General features: G+C 54.8%; 1 protein-coding gene across 1 annotated transcript in view; it reads left to right on the top strand.

The window, feature by feature from the left end:
• Nucleotides 1-1,130: 1,130 nt before the first annotated feature.
• Nucleotides 1,131-14,487, top strand: part of ITGA2 (integrin subunit alpha 2) — a 79,864-nt gene continuing 66,507 nt past the window's right edge. Inside the window, exon 1 of the mRNA XM_037145114.2 lies at nucleotides 1,131-1,317. Within this exon, the coding sequence (XP_037001009.2) occupies nucleotides 1,260-1,317 (58 nt within the window). The 5' untranslated portion in view covers nucleotides 1,131-1,259. The remainder of the gene's footprint in view (nucleotides 1,318-14,487) is intronic.

Raw genomic sequence — 14,487 nt, 5'->3', positions numbered from 1 at the left:
GGTTCAAAGGTACAGAGTTTATGGTCATAATTAGAAGCGGTAATATTTGATCAGTACCAATTTAAGACTTTAAAAATTTGAGATTCCTGCCCTGGAAGTGAAAGGGAGCATTTGCTTTTCACCGATTAAAGAAACTCTTTCCACCCTGAATCAGTCACTCTGCTTTCAGTGATAGCACCCTTAAGCATCCCTTCACAAAGATTTGGGATGGTGACAATAACGTCTTAAGTTCAATTACTAAAACACTTGCTTCCCAAAAGTAGTCACTGGAAGAATTCTAGCTTTGGCTATGGCTGGAAATTTGTGGAGGAATTTTTGGAGGAAAAGTCAGGTTTAAAGAAAAGCGAATATCCTATTACTTCTTAGGGTGGTAAGTAAAAATGTCGCATGCGGTCATAGAATGTTCTCTTTCCAGATAAGAGACTGGCTCCCTGCGGGCAAGTAAAATGATAAAGGTTTCCTACAGGTGAGGAGGAAGGGTCACGGTTCCCGCCTGGGCTCAGCTCTCCACCTGGGCTCAGCTCCCTGCGTCTACCAGTAAATTGCTCAAACTTAGCAATGCAGTCAGCTCTGTATTTATTACCTTGGAGGAGAGGAGCGAACGAGGATCTCACTCTCTCTCTCTGACACACACAGCGCTCCTGCAGCAGGTCTCACTTAAATGTCACCTAGGATAATCACAGCTTGGGAGCAGGCTTTCTTTCCAACCTGGTCGTTCCAGGCTTATTTTTGTCAGCTTCTCCGCCCACTTGGGCAACGCAGGGGAGCCGCACACTGCGCAGCCCCTACGAGCCCCTATCCCAGCCAGGAGCCCACAAGGGCTGCAGAGGCCCGGGTCTCCGGAGGGGGGGGGGGACAGGCGTCCGGCTGCCAGGGGGCGGGGTGAGGACAGGCTGGTTGTCACCAGTCTCGTCTGTCTGGGACAGGGTGCCGTTTGCAGGGGCCGCTTCTCCAGGGTTTCCAGACCCCGGGGCTGGGACCTTGGCGAGGAGCGAAGGTGCGGTTTCCGGGGGCGTGGGGCCCAGGTGCGGCCGCTGGCCGGGCGGCGGGGCGGGGCCGGGCGGGGCGGGCACATCCGTGTTAGCCTAGGCCGAGGGGCGGGCCGGGGCGGGCCTTGGCGCCCCCGGAGCTGCCCGAAGACTTTTCTCTGCGCTTGGCTGGGCGGGGAGCCCAGCCCTCCAGACGGCCTCTGGCGAGCGGAGCGGTTCTCGGGTCCCTCTGCTGTCCCCGAGCAGTTACAACTCCCCAGCAGGCGCAGAATGGGGCCGGGAGCCGTAGGGACCCCGCTGCGGCGGCTGGTGCTGCTGTTCGTTCAAGGTAAGCCGGGCTGCGCTCCGCAGGGGCGGCCGGAGGGTCGGGGACCGGGGCCGGGGCGCAAGCAGCGCGCGTCTCCGCTGCAGCTGCACGTGGAACCCGGCTCCCAGCCTCAGAGGCGAGGCGGGATGTGGAGACTTTCATCCACACCGCCCGGCCTGGTGTCCCCACCAAGGAGGGATTCACCGTCTGTTAAGCACCCTTCAGAGTCAAGTCCGTGCGAGCTCTGATTTTAGACACGCGCGCAGGCACACGCCTGTGCACAGACAGTGGGCGTGAGTGGGTGTCCGGAGGGCGAATCCGGCAGCCCGGTTGAGACAGGTGCCGCGCCCGGGGTTCCGTGTGGGTCCGGGACTCAGGTCCCAGCGGCAGCCTGCGGCTCCTGTGTCTTTTAGGAAACCCGGCGCCGCAGGTGCTGATTTTGCACCCCAAGTGCGTGCTGGGACCCCCACTTCTTCAGGACGCAGGCTGGTGTTTCTTGACACAGGGGGCAGAAAAACCAAGCGCCTCTTAGGTACTTGGCAGAGGGGACTTCTTCCTTCCCTCCTGCCTTCCTCTTATTGTTCTAACGTCGCCTGTTCAACGAATGTAAACCCGGGCCAGGAAAAGTTCTTTCCACTTTCTTGATCTTGGCGCCACAGCAGGAGAACTGAGGTCGCGCAACTGCAGGGCGGGGAGCGGGGCCTACGCCTCGCCGAACTCCTTTCCTCCTTTCGCCCTGTGCACGGGGAGTTGAGGCTGGGGGAGCCGGGCCGCGGCCCCACCGGTGCGCACCGGAGTGCTTTCCCCAGACCTTCTGCAGAGCCCAGGAGGAACCTGAATGATTTTACTTTACTTGCGGGGGAGGGTGGGGGGTCACATTTGTATTTTGGAGTTTAATCAGCCCTCAAGACAAATATATGGTCTCTGATTTTCAAATGTTTTTACAAAGAAGTTAACGTGAATATTTCCTGAACTGCCCTTCCCTGAGGCTCCTACGTAGTGGCTGTTCCTCACCGCGCAAGAAACCTAATGCCCGTGACCCTGGAACAGGTTCTGGGGCCGCAGAGAGAGGGCAGCATCGTTCCCACGGGCAGCAGACAGGCTCCGTCGGATTTCCCGTTTAACCCGAGTCTGGTGCGAGGGCTGTCGCTCCTGCCCCCACTCCCGGGGAGTGTTCGGAGGGGCCGGCAACCATGACCCGGGGGTCTGGGGGAAAGTCGGCTTCACGTGGGAAACCAGGCCCTGCAACAGGACAACCTTCCCAAGGGCTAATAGACACTTAATTCCAAGCTTTTCGTCCTCTCTAATTACCCATTATTAACCGGAGCTATGGAAACATAACATCGTTTTCTCATCTCCCGGAGGAGTCGAGGCTTGTCTCTGACAGAGCAGTGGAGAGAGGAATGTGTTGCTTCCAGGCGTGAAGGCAGGCACAGAGGTTTAACCCGGAGTTTGTTTGTTCCTTCGTGAGGACAGCTCCGTGCAAGCGAGCGGGAGAGGTGCACAGTGGCACCAGTAACACCTGGTGTGCCTGCCTCTTCCCTCGGCCCCAAGGAACAGGTGTGCTCCTCGTCCAGGATGGACGCGACAAAACTTCACCATCGTGACACCAGTGGAGGTTCCTGGGGAAGCAGCAACATTTTAGGGTCCCCCGGGCCCCCCGGGTATCTAAGATGAACGCAGATAACCAAAATCTCTAGGTCAGTGGTGGCCGAAATTGCGTGTGGCATTCTCCAATCTGCAAAAAATTGTTGAGGGTGCATCACTGCTGCACACGCCTGTGGTTGTTTACAAACTGCGTGTACAATCGTGTAACCTAAATACATCCCAGAGAGTGAAATGTTAATGACATATGTGTCTAAGTGTTCATGTATCTTGCCTTCTCTCCAGCATAGGTGCTAATCACTGGAGAAACATAAGACCCCAAAGTGTCATTTTTTAGCCCGGATTCAGGTTCACTTTCCATAACCCTTCTCCTCAGTATTTAGGAAAAGCAGTGCTCGTAGTTTGGTTTCCAAGTTCTCACCCTCTGCCGATCTGGCCCCCTCTAAGTGCTTGTACGGAGAGGGCAGTCGGCTGGTCAGGATGGACGAAAGACCGCAGAGGCCTAGACAGTCCCCAGTAGTAATGGGTGCAGAGGGACCAGGGAGCTGTCACTGTGAAACGAGAGGTCGTCCCCACCCTGTCTCCTCTGGGTCCCGGGTCTCTGGTGCCCACCGCAGACTCTTCTCCAACCCGCGCCCTCCCTTCTGCTCCAGCTACTCCCAGTGCTCTCCCCGTGAGCAAGGCCTTTCGATGCCTGGTTTGGCAGCGCTTTGCTCCTGAAAGCGCCCCCACCGCTGGCTCCTGTCCCCCCAGTTTTTCTCTGACCTTCCTGGCTGTTCCTTCTTAGTCTCCTCCGCTGGCCCTTGCGTTTGGCCCAGCCCTGGGTGCTGTTTGCAAGGCTCCGTCCTCGATCTTTCTCTCATCCGCTCACTCTCCCCTGGCCAGTCACAGTGCAAGCCAGCGTCCCGCCCAGGCTCCTGCGCTGACCTGCCCTCCACCCCCCCAGCAGCGTCTCTCTCTGCCCCAGCATCTCCCCCCGGAGGTTCTGTGAGAGGGTCAGACTCAACCTGCCCCCCTGCAGAAGTCAGCACCTGTCCTCTGGACCCCGCTCGTCTGTGTCTGCTGCTGCTTAGGGCAGCCTTCTGTGCAAACACTGAAGAGGGGCCTTTGCCTTGTTCTTGGCCTCGTGGCCCATCTCCAGCCTCCAAGTTCTGTCCCCTCTCCCCAGCCCGGGCGACCTGTGCTGTAGCATCCACGTCAGGCCCTGGGTGACTGTGCATGCGTGTGTGTGTGTGTGTGTGTGTGTGTGAACTACTGTAGTTTTACACTGGTTTTCCTGTTTGTCTCTTATCCCTCCGGCCCAGTCTCCTCACGGCCCAATGTTATCTTTCTAACATTGGTCTGTATCCAGTTGCTCTCTTGCTTCAGATGTTCGGTGGCGCCCCGTCTTGCGCAGGGTAAAGTCCGAATTTCTTGGCGACTTCAGAGAAAGCTCTCTGCCTTCTGGCCACAGTGAACCTGTTCCACCTCTCCTCTACCACACCCGCCCTGCTCACACACAGAGGCAGCCACACTACACGTGTGCACACACAGCACCCCCAAGGCCATAGGCGCACCCCTCATCTGCCGTCTGCAACCTGCCTGCAGCCGATCCTACCGTACTTAGTGTGAGCTCACTTTCCAGACTGTTCCCCGCCTTCCCTGCCTGGCGCCTCCTCCCTCTCCTCTCAGCCCTTTGCAACTCACCTTCCTCCTGTGTTAAAAGAAAGAGCCCCAAGCAAAATGATCAAATGCGGAAGTTTTTCTTTTATAACAAAAAGGAAAGTCTGAGGCCATCTCTCATTTCTGGGACTTGCCCCAAACCCCAGACCACCCTCTGATAAAGTCACCCCCTCCCCCATGGCCCCCCAGCTACCACTGCCCAAACCTGCTAAGCTTTGCTCTCTTAAACACTGGTTCACAAGCCTGTTTGATTTAAATTAATGGATTGGGGTGCAGGATTTAGTATTTAAAAACGATTACTCATATGTTTCTGATGTACAGCCAGGTGTGGAGGTAACTGCTGAAATATTAGCACTGTACCGCCTAGGTCCTAACCGACCGGAGTTCAGTGTTGCCTGTACCACCTCGTGTGAGGTGCCCACCGTGACAGGTAGATTTCAACACCAAGAGGCCGTGGGTGAGTCACCCTGAGCGAATTCCCTCCAAAGTGGGTGCTGACTGCCGCCGTCTCCCTGAGCTAGCTGCCCTGAGCAGGTCCAAAGGGGGACGTCAGTTACTGTAAAGAAATGAGCTTCTCACAACAGATTGGTAGACATTCCGCAAAATAAAGACACATTCTGTCAGTGTGTCAAAAATAAAGACTGTCAGCCCTGGCCGGGTAGCTCAGTTGGTTAGAGCACCGTCCCCACAGGCCAAGGTTGTGGGTTTGATCCCTGGTCAGGGCACATACAAGAAACAACCAATGAAGTGGAACCACCAATCGATGTCTCTCTCTGTGTCTCAAATCAATAAAAATAATTTTAAAAGAAAATTTTTCAAAAAATATTCAGTCCCCAAAGTGTCATCCTGACATTAGGTCAATGTCACCACTAAAGTTACCAGCTGCGGTCCTGGCCCTCAGCCCCGCTGGAGATACTGCTGGAAGGTTCAGCGCCAAAGAGGAAGAAGCACTGTGATCGTCACAGCGAAGATGTACAGGGTTCTGTGGTTTGCGTGTTTGTTCCTCTGCTATGGTGACTGATGGCTTACCCTGAGGAACGCACGGAAGAGCAACTCTCTGGAGAGCAGAACCTTAATGCCACACACCCCAGAGAACTGGAGGTGCTGGGGCGGAAGGGAGTCCTCCAGATGGTCCTCAGCCACTCCTCTGACCTGGCCACGTGGAACCCCAGCACCTGGGGTCGGAGCAGAATTTTACGCGGCGACTGCTTTCTGTCGGGCAGCGTGCTGGCCCAGAGTGGAACCGAAGCGACGTGGAACCCGGTCGCAGAGGCTTTAGTCCGCCGGAGAACAAGTGCAGACCTGGAGGGTGGGTCGGGTGGGGGGGTAGGGAGGACGCTGGCTCAGTCCCGATGGCACAGCATCCAGCCTGCGCAGCATCAAATCTCCTCCTTCCGGGAGTCCGGTTGTTGGGTTAGCCCCGCCCCCTCAGCCGGGTAATCAGGGGACGCTGCCCAGTGATTGGACAAGGCAGTCCTGGAGTCAGACCGTATAGGGTCTGATTTAGACAGGGCCTGGGCCTGTAATGCAGTTTGGGCCAATGAGACGTGGAGGGCGATCTGCGCCAGGACTTTGGGGGAAACTTTTCCGTTGCTAAGAGGCGCTTTTAGGAACCATATTGTCAGATCCAGACACGAAGCTCCCAGCAGCTACAGCGACCCTGCAGCCGTGGTGTCGGAGGGCCTGAGGACGAAGCCAGTCCACTGTCCTCGGGGAAGACAGAACGAATGCGGGTCTTTGGCCGTCTTTCCTGTTTCAGAATTCTTGAAATTTACAGCCATCTTCTCTCGTGGTGTCTTAAAAATCTTCTAATTTAAATTTTAGGTTTTTATTACGTTGTATTGTTTATGCGTAGCATAGAGGTATGTAAAGAGTTTGCATATCATAATAGGTGCCATAGGGTCACCTATAATTAATTGCCAGTGAGTGTTTCAAAACTAAACGTCAATTCGGAGGACGGAGAAAACTACTGGGATGCATCTGAGTGTGAAGTGTCCAGAGACGCCTTCATGGAGTGGAGAAAGAATCATTACACGTCCCGCCTGCTGCAAAGGACCTCGGGGGTCGCAGGGCCCGGCACCCCCTTTGGCCGGGGCTGGCGATGCTGGTGTGGTGCTGTCAGGTACAGAGCCTGTGAGCGCAAGCAGGACGCCTGTGTCCCAGTCCCTCAGCCAGGGGTTTGAGATGCTTGCCTAGGAAAGGGGAAGGTCCTTCCACCCAGGACACATGCCCGAGGTGTTCACGGAGGGTGGAGATAGAGAGGTGAGCAGGCACCGCCTCCACGGGCCTGTGGACCCCGCTAAGGAGCCTTGGCTTTATCCCGAGGATGGTGGCAAGGTTCTGAAGGGACACTATCAGATCGGCTCCTAAGGCAGATCCCCCTGCAGCAGGGAGGGTGGTGGGTTGCATGGAGAGGCCACGCTGAAGGCCCCAAGGCCACTGAGAGAAGAGTGGGTTCTCGTTTTAGTTTTGGTTGAGTGCACCCATTGAGGGGTGACGGTTACGGACATGCGGGTAATGGCCACAGCTGCAGCCGAGCCTTTGACGGGAGGCAGCGGAGGGCCGGGCTGTGAAGCAGAGAGGACGGCAGGGATGGCGAGAGGGTGGGCTCGGCCCAGGCCTGGGAGAGGGGACAGTGTGGGCAGCGCGGGCCAGGCACCTCCTGCTGTCCAGGGTGGCATCCGGTTGGGGCAGAGGCGCTGCTGCACACAGCATGTTTCCCAACACACCCACCCCCTGAAGCAGTTGTGATGAGTAAGTTCGGTGCTGCCAATGGGGTGTGTGACCTGTAAGTGTGTTCCGGTTCTGGCGGTGCAGTTCATGTCAGCGCTTTGATCACATTTCCCCAAAACCAAACGGTCTAGAGCTGTGCACTGACGTTTCTCCAGTTCATGTTTGATTCTTCACTTCTGTCTGGGACAGGAAAGATCCTCAGGATGTCGTGTTTAGAAATCATAGTCCCGCATGGCCCAGAGAATCGGTGCAGGCTTTGAAAGTTTCCACTAGTAAAAGAGTGAAGCCTTGTGTTCTGGGTGTAACTCGGTGGTGTTTTGAGATGTTTTCAACCACTTTCATTGATCATATACATTAGAAGAGAAATGAACATCTATTCGTGGTTTTGTTGAAGTTCTAACGAGTCCAAAGCACTTATCCTCGAGTGTTGTATCCACACCACGCCCCCTGACTCTTGCACGTGTGAATGGCGTTTACCAAGCAGCACGAACTGGAACTGCAGAGTTCGCTCATCTCTTCCAGCCGGTGGAATACTGGGGCTGTGAGTCAGGTTCAGGTGTGTTTTTCTTTGTTGGAGAGTCGTCTGTGCTGGTGCCCAACAGCTCGTAGGAACCACGCAGTTTTGCTCGTGGAAATGCCGGTGCCGTGGCCGACTCCACACCGCTTTCCCTGCAGAAGCCGCATGTCAGCCTGGTTGCCAGAAGGCTTCCCCGGTGCAGTCAGCGTTGGCACCGGGCAGCGGGGAGGACAGAGTGGCAGGCACTGTGTTGTCTGCGGGAGAGATTGCTCTGTGTCCTGCTTTGAAGAGCAGAGCAGAGTCACTGCGCCTGCCGGTGGCTTGGACCTGGGCGTCTGCCATCCCCTGATTCATTTGATGGTGGCCTTTGTCTGTCTCTGTGCAGGCGCGACCCCATTTCCATGGATACCATGGGGAAAAGCAGGCCAACACAGGCTGGCTTCTGGGCCGCTGATTCCAACGACTCTGTCCCCAGTTGTTTACGGTCCCCTCAGGTCCGCGTCCACGTAGCTTCCAGAACACTTGTTAGAACACTGTCAGGGCACTGAACTGAGCCTGCTGGATTGTATAACCTCTTCAGAACGACATTCTGAGTGCTGGTGCACAGAATTTCAGGATGATTGACACACTGCTCGGGTCTTTATTAGTGCTGTCCCCCGGTGGGGGGGGGGGACAGTATTAGAACTTAGCCCTGGAAATTGGGATCCTTGTATGTGAGCTTTGTGGGTTTCCTGTCATTGCAAAACTGATATACACAGCCCGGATAAAAAGGCAACTAAATAAGTAATTCATGCGGATGTTACAGTGTTTTAGTCCATTTGGACTGTTATAACAAATTACCGTAACTGGGTAGCTTATAAACACAGAAATTGGCTTCTCACAATTTGGGGTGCTGGGAAGTCCAAGATCAGGCTGCCTGTGTGGTCGTCTCCTGGTGAGAGCCCTCTTTCCCGGGGCATGGTCACTGGCACCCTTTTTCTCTGTCCTCACAGGGTGGAAGGGGCTGCGGGACCCTATGGACCCTCGTGTATAAGGCGCTAATAATCCCTTCCACGAGGGCAAAGCCGAAGCCCCGCCCACAGGCCCACTTCCTAATACCGTCATCCGTGGGGGCCACCACTTCCACGTAGGAAGTCTGGGCGGACACCAACATTCAGACCACAGCGTGTGGCAGCTAAGAAATCCCTGTATTATTGCAGTATTTAACTTTTGCCCCAAATAATCAGACTTCAGTATATTAGTGTCATTTTATCCTTGTTGTTCTGTTAATAACACTTCAAGAGTGGTACGACCCTCACCCCCTTTCAGGGTCCAGCACCACTGTCCCTCCCCTTGGCCCAAGTTCTCTCTGAAACACAGTCCAGCCCCCGCCCCCTACTCTGTCCTCACTCGGGTCCCAGTCTCATGGAGGCTCACACATCCAGCAAGGCTTCCCATCCCCGATCCCAGTTTAGGTGACCTGCTCACGTGGACTCTTTGGTGGCTCTTGTCCCCTTTGGTGTCAGCCGCCTGTGCCCCGGCTCTAACTCTTTCTGACGGCAGACTCAGAGACGACAGGGCCCAGGTCTCCTTCGCTTGTGCGGTGGCGCTTTTTGACTGAATGGGACTGTCCCCAGGCCACCGCTGCAGGGCAGGCTCTGTGCGTGAACGCCCAGCTGCAGTGAGCCCCACTTCCTCCAGGGGGGTGTGCAGACGCCGTTGGCAGGTTTACCTGAATTTGCTAAAACATTCTTCTAGTTGATTTTTTTCCACTTGACAGAGTTTGTTTGCTTTTGAAAAGTTTCTCCTTCGCCATGACATGTCTAACTCCGAGAGCAGGACGGACAGCTGACGAGGCCAGTGGAAGCGCAGGACAGGGCAGACCAGTTTCCCCTTTCCCGTTCGAAGCCTTTCCTGTTCTCAGAAAGAAGCGCCGTGACTCACCTGCAGCCTCTCTGTCCCACCGAGTCCTCTCTGCTGCTCCCCTGCTCTTCCCAGGACCTAGCGTACAGTAAGGCCCAGAGAATGACCGCTGAAAATATATTCAAATAAGAATCAACTAGCATTCAAATTTGAATTCTACCCCACAAAAACACTAAACTGGATGACTAATTTCAGTGTATAGGAACATTTCTTTGCAAAGCAGGGTATTTTAATATTTCATAGAAAAGAAATGGCACAGGCTAAATAGTCATCGTAACTGAAGAAATGTTTATATTTCTTTTCTTTGATACGCCAGTGTGTAAGTCATTTCTTCACATACTCACCATTTACATGAAAATACGTGCTTTGCTTGTCCCCACTTGCTGCCTTTGTGTGTGCTTTTCTTCAGGGGCTTCGGATTTGTGACTTTATATTTGCGCATCCTGCTATGTGTGGTCACTATTGTGTCCTGGTTTCCCCTGGGTCTTTTCCCCCTACTGTAAATAAGGCGGCTATAAATATCCCTGTACAAGAAGCCTTTTCTTTTCCTTCCTTTCTTTTCCTTTCCTTTCCTTTTGGGTGATTTCCAGAAGAGGCATTAGTGGGTCAGAGCTATGGGGTCCTTTTTGTTCCTGGAGCGTATTGAACGATGCGGTCATCAGTGGTATGCGGATTTACCAATTTCTCCAACATTAGACTTTAATTTACTGTTGGTAGCTCTAAAACACTTTTTATAGTTTGTTGGTTGTAAAGTGGTGCTTCATGTTTATTTTAAGTCTCCTTCCTATTCATCAGGGTACACGTTCTGTTACCATTTGAAAATGCCAATGTTTTGAAAACTCTTTGTAAATTAGGATGCTTTAGAATTTGAGCCTAGATGAATCCTCAGCAGATCACCTGGCGCAGGCCTCATTTTTGTAGTAACTGGCTCAGGAAATGACTCAAGGCCAGGGCTCCGCCTCACTGTCTGCGTCCTTGCAGGCCACCCTTGGGCACTTCTAACACTGTCTTTGACCGAAGTGGCCTGTCCCTTCTTCCCCATGCACTGCTCACAGTGAGTGCATAAGCCATGTTATTTTTTTAAAATCCCTGAACTGGGTACTCATTTGTTTCATCATCCTTCATTTCAGAGGGGCCTCCGGGGTGCCCAGCATATGGGGGGAGGAGAGTGTGAGACGCAGCTCAGGGTTCAGGGCGGCCCCTCGGAGCTCTGCTTCCTGTCCCTCACGTCACCTGTGGAGGAGAGGGGTGGCACCTTGGTCCTTCCTGACACTCAACAGAAAGACTTTAAAGACAAAGGGCATTTTCCTTTCTCAGTGAAAGCAAAGGGAAAGCCACCCCACTGCGTTCCTGCAGCATCGACAGCTGCGAGGGCCCTTCTGGGCTGTGGGGTTGCCCTGTTCTGTTAAGTACTGCAGCCAGCCTCCCAGAGCTCAGGTCTGGGCCCACCAGGTGGGTGGTCCTTCCCCAGGAGCCTGTTATTTCAAGGTCAGTGGCCTTTTTGTTTCTTCAGAGCAGCTTCCCTGCAGGAGGTCAGCAGGGCCGTCCTTCCGGCAGAGACAGTGCTCTGGGACAGGAGTTCCTGCGACCCCATGTGTGTCCCTGCGATGTGAGGCGGCCCGTGACTGGTTTCCGTGGCCATGCACATTCTGGGTAATGATTAGCTGCGCTGTGGAGTTTCAGGACTATTTTCTTAGTTTCCAAGTCGGGTTCTGAGTGACCCAGCTTCCTGCCGCTGTGGCTTCCTGGGGGGGTCTGTGGGCTGATAAAGTTTCCTTGCCTCCGTTGGTGTGCTGTGCGCAGGCGTGGCCAGGGCAGCAGCCCCTCTCTGCGGGCTCAGGGCTCTTGGACACCCGTGGAAATGGACGCTTGTCACGTGAGAGCTGAGGGCGCTGTGCCCTTCACTGTTTCCCAAGAAGCAGGCTGTCCTCGGAGCACGGTGACTGAGAGTGAGGGACAGAACAAAGAGTTTTCATGAGTGCCCATTGTTCGCTAGGCACTGGGCGGAGGCTTTTCCAGGCTTTGTCTGACCGCAGTGGGGTCGGCGACCCCACGGAGAGGTGTCCTGTGCGCAGAGCCGCCACAGGGGAAACGCTGACTGCAGTCCGCCTGTCGTTTCACACGGGTCTCGGGCGTGTGAGTCAGGTCTCGCTATTACTCAGCAAGGCAAGCAGCAGGCGCAGCCTCCTTCGGTGCCCAAATGCTGCTTTCTGCTCCGGGGGGCAGAACTGGGGAAGGAAGTGATACATGCAGGAGCTGCCGTCCCTTCGGGTCCTCCCAGGCCTCTGGGGCATGGGGACACCCTGCGTCTGCCAGGGAACTGCTCCCCGTCCAGCGTCCTGATCAAAAAGGAACCTGCAGAGTGGCCACGAGGTGCGGCGTTATGTAGCAGACGGGCTTCAGAAGCGGCTGCCGCGGCCTCCTGCCCTGGCCGTCGGTGGTGGCCTCAGATTGCTTGCCCTCGTGCCTTGGCCTCCGTGCCCTGGCCCTGCAGCCTGGATGCACTTGCTTCGTCACCAAAAAACCATTGCACACAGAACATACGCCTTCAGTGATGTGACTGGCGTTAGCCCACAGCTCTACCTTGTTCCACGTGCCGGCAGAATCCTCTCTGAAACTCAGAGCGGTGCGTTGAAATTCTCTGCCGTGATCTGATTGCTCCCCGTGTCATCTGCTGGAGCTGCCTGAACGAGACACCACGCAGCGCGTGGCGGCTTTGCCCACTGAAATCCATTTCTCACGGCCCTGGAAATGACAGTTCCGGAAAGGGGCCACTGGGTGGGTTCCTGGTGAGGTCTCTCATCCCGGCCTCTAGGCTGTGACCTCTTACTGTGCTCACGTGTCCTGTCCTGCTGTTACAGAACAAAAGGGGCCAAGGTTCATTCTATAGGAAAGATGTCTCTCAAGGCCAGAGATTTGGGAAAAGGAAAGGAAATGTTTATTTGATGCTATACAGACTTAAAGTAGGGACCCACCGTCTTCATTTAAAATAACAAAGTCCTTTAGGATATCCACAGATGCCCACAGCACTTCCTTCTCCCCCCGTTCTAATTCAGGGTAGGTGTCTCAGGAAGAGAAGCACACGTCTGTGTTTCAGGTCACTGTCACCGTCAGCTGTGTCACCATCCAGGCAGGATCTCTAATTACTCCAAAGTCATGTGGCACCTTCTCATGGTCCACTGGCAAGAGTTCTTTTACCTTCTTCCAGGCAAAGTCTCTCCTGCTTCCCAGGCCATGCGGCCAAAGGGGGCACCCCAAAGCCACGTGGTCCTCTTCTACCAGAGCTGCGGGGGTCTGCACTCTGGCCAAAACCACATGGTTCTTTCCTCCACCAGAGCTGTGGGGACAGGGGGGTCTCCACTCTGACAAAGCCGAGTGGCAATTCTCTGCTAAAGCCACATGGTGGTTCCCCCTACTAAAGCTGCAGGGGTCCCTGCTCTACCAGAAGCGTGGCTCTCTCTCACGTGGCGGGGGTCCGCACTTCAGTGAAACCACATGGACTCTCTCTCTCACGTGGCTGTGGGGGTCTACACTGCCAGAAGCACGTGTCTCTCTCCTCACTGCCACAGCCACATGGTCCTCTCTCACATGGCTGCCATGTCTGTGTTCAAATCCCCAAGCCATCTTCCTCTGCAGCCCCATTTCCAACTCCCCCCACAGTCGACTACACCTGCCAGGACTCCCGTATCCTCCCAGCTGTACTGGGCTGCCATAGCGACTCTGGGCAGGTGGGGCCCCATGGCACGGAGCCAATCTTCTCCAACCTCTCACACAGGCACTGTAACCTGGGACACCTGCCCCCAGTTACCTCTTGGGTGGAAGTCACTTCCATCCCCCTGGCTCCCAGCATGGCCACAGCTATTTAACATATCCATGCAGCCAGGTAAAGGCTATAGATGTGTTAAATGACCATGCCAGAGGTTAGCTGCAAAGCTGTTGCTGTACAAAACAGCTCTCAATGGCCCTGCTCCATGTGTCCCTCCCCCCAGCTCACATCTGTTGGGGGGCAGTGAGGACACCTTGTATGTCTTTCTAATATTTCCTGGACACCTCGAGTTCTGGACCCCATTCCAAACCCTGTCTGGGCCCCCCTCTCGGCTGCACCCCGTTACACTGCACTGCATTGCCGCTCCCGCTTCGCACTCAGACGCCCACGCTCTCAGGTGAGGGGCCCACCTGATGACCTTTTTTAACCTCCTTAAAGGTCCTGTCTTCAAACAGAGTCACATTAGGAGGTAGGGTCCCAACGTGTGCGTTTGGGAGGGATGCAATGTACCCCTAACACCCCCTCGGGCGTGATAATGTATAAATGGGTTTGTTTCTGGGCGTAGAAAGGGCGCACATATTTCTCAATATGAACACGGAGATTGTCGAGGCAATGGCACATGCAGGTGAAGAAAACAGTGGCAACAAATCCTCGAGCAGGAAATTATTACCTAGATGTCAGCTGGAGTCTCTCTGCTTCTTAAAACTGGGACGAGATTTGTTCAAGTCCCTATGCCAGCCTGGCAGGAGAATATAACGCCCTCCCGAGATTCCTCCAAGCTCCCAGGAAGTGTCCATGTTCACTGTCACCCAGTCCCCGGTGTGCAGACTGCAGAGAGTTTTGCTGTCCACCATCAGGTTTAGCCTTGGGTGTCCCCTGTGCACGAGCTCACACACGAGCCTGTCACCGCTTCGTGGATGTGAACAGACACGAGGCCCCTGAGTCAGTGACGAAGGGCTTTATGACTCAGATCGCAGTGGTCTGTCTGTTCCCTTTGTGCCCTCAC

Source organism: Artibeus jamaicensis, unplaced genomic scaffold, assembly GCF_021234435.1.
Source record: "Artibeus jamaicensis isolate MK-2021 breed Jamaican fruit bat unplaced genomic scaffold, CSHL_Jam_final scaffold_369, whole genome shotgun sequence".
In the NCBI taxonomy this organism is placed as follows: domain Eukaryota; kingdom Metazoa; phylum Chordata; class Mammalia; order Chiroptera; family Phyllostomidae; genus Artibeus; species Artibeus jamaicensis.
Note: the sequence above shows the minus strand (reverse complement) of the source record. Positions and strands in the feature narration are given on the sequence as shown.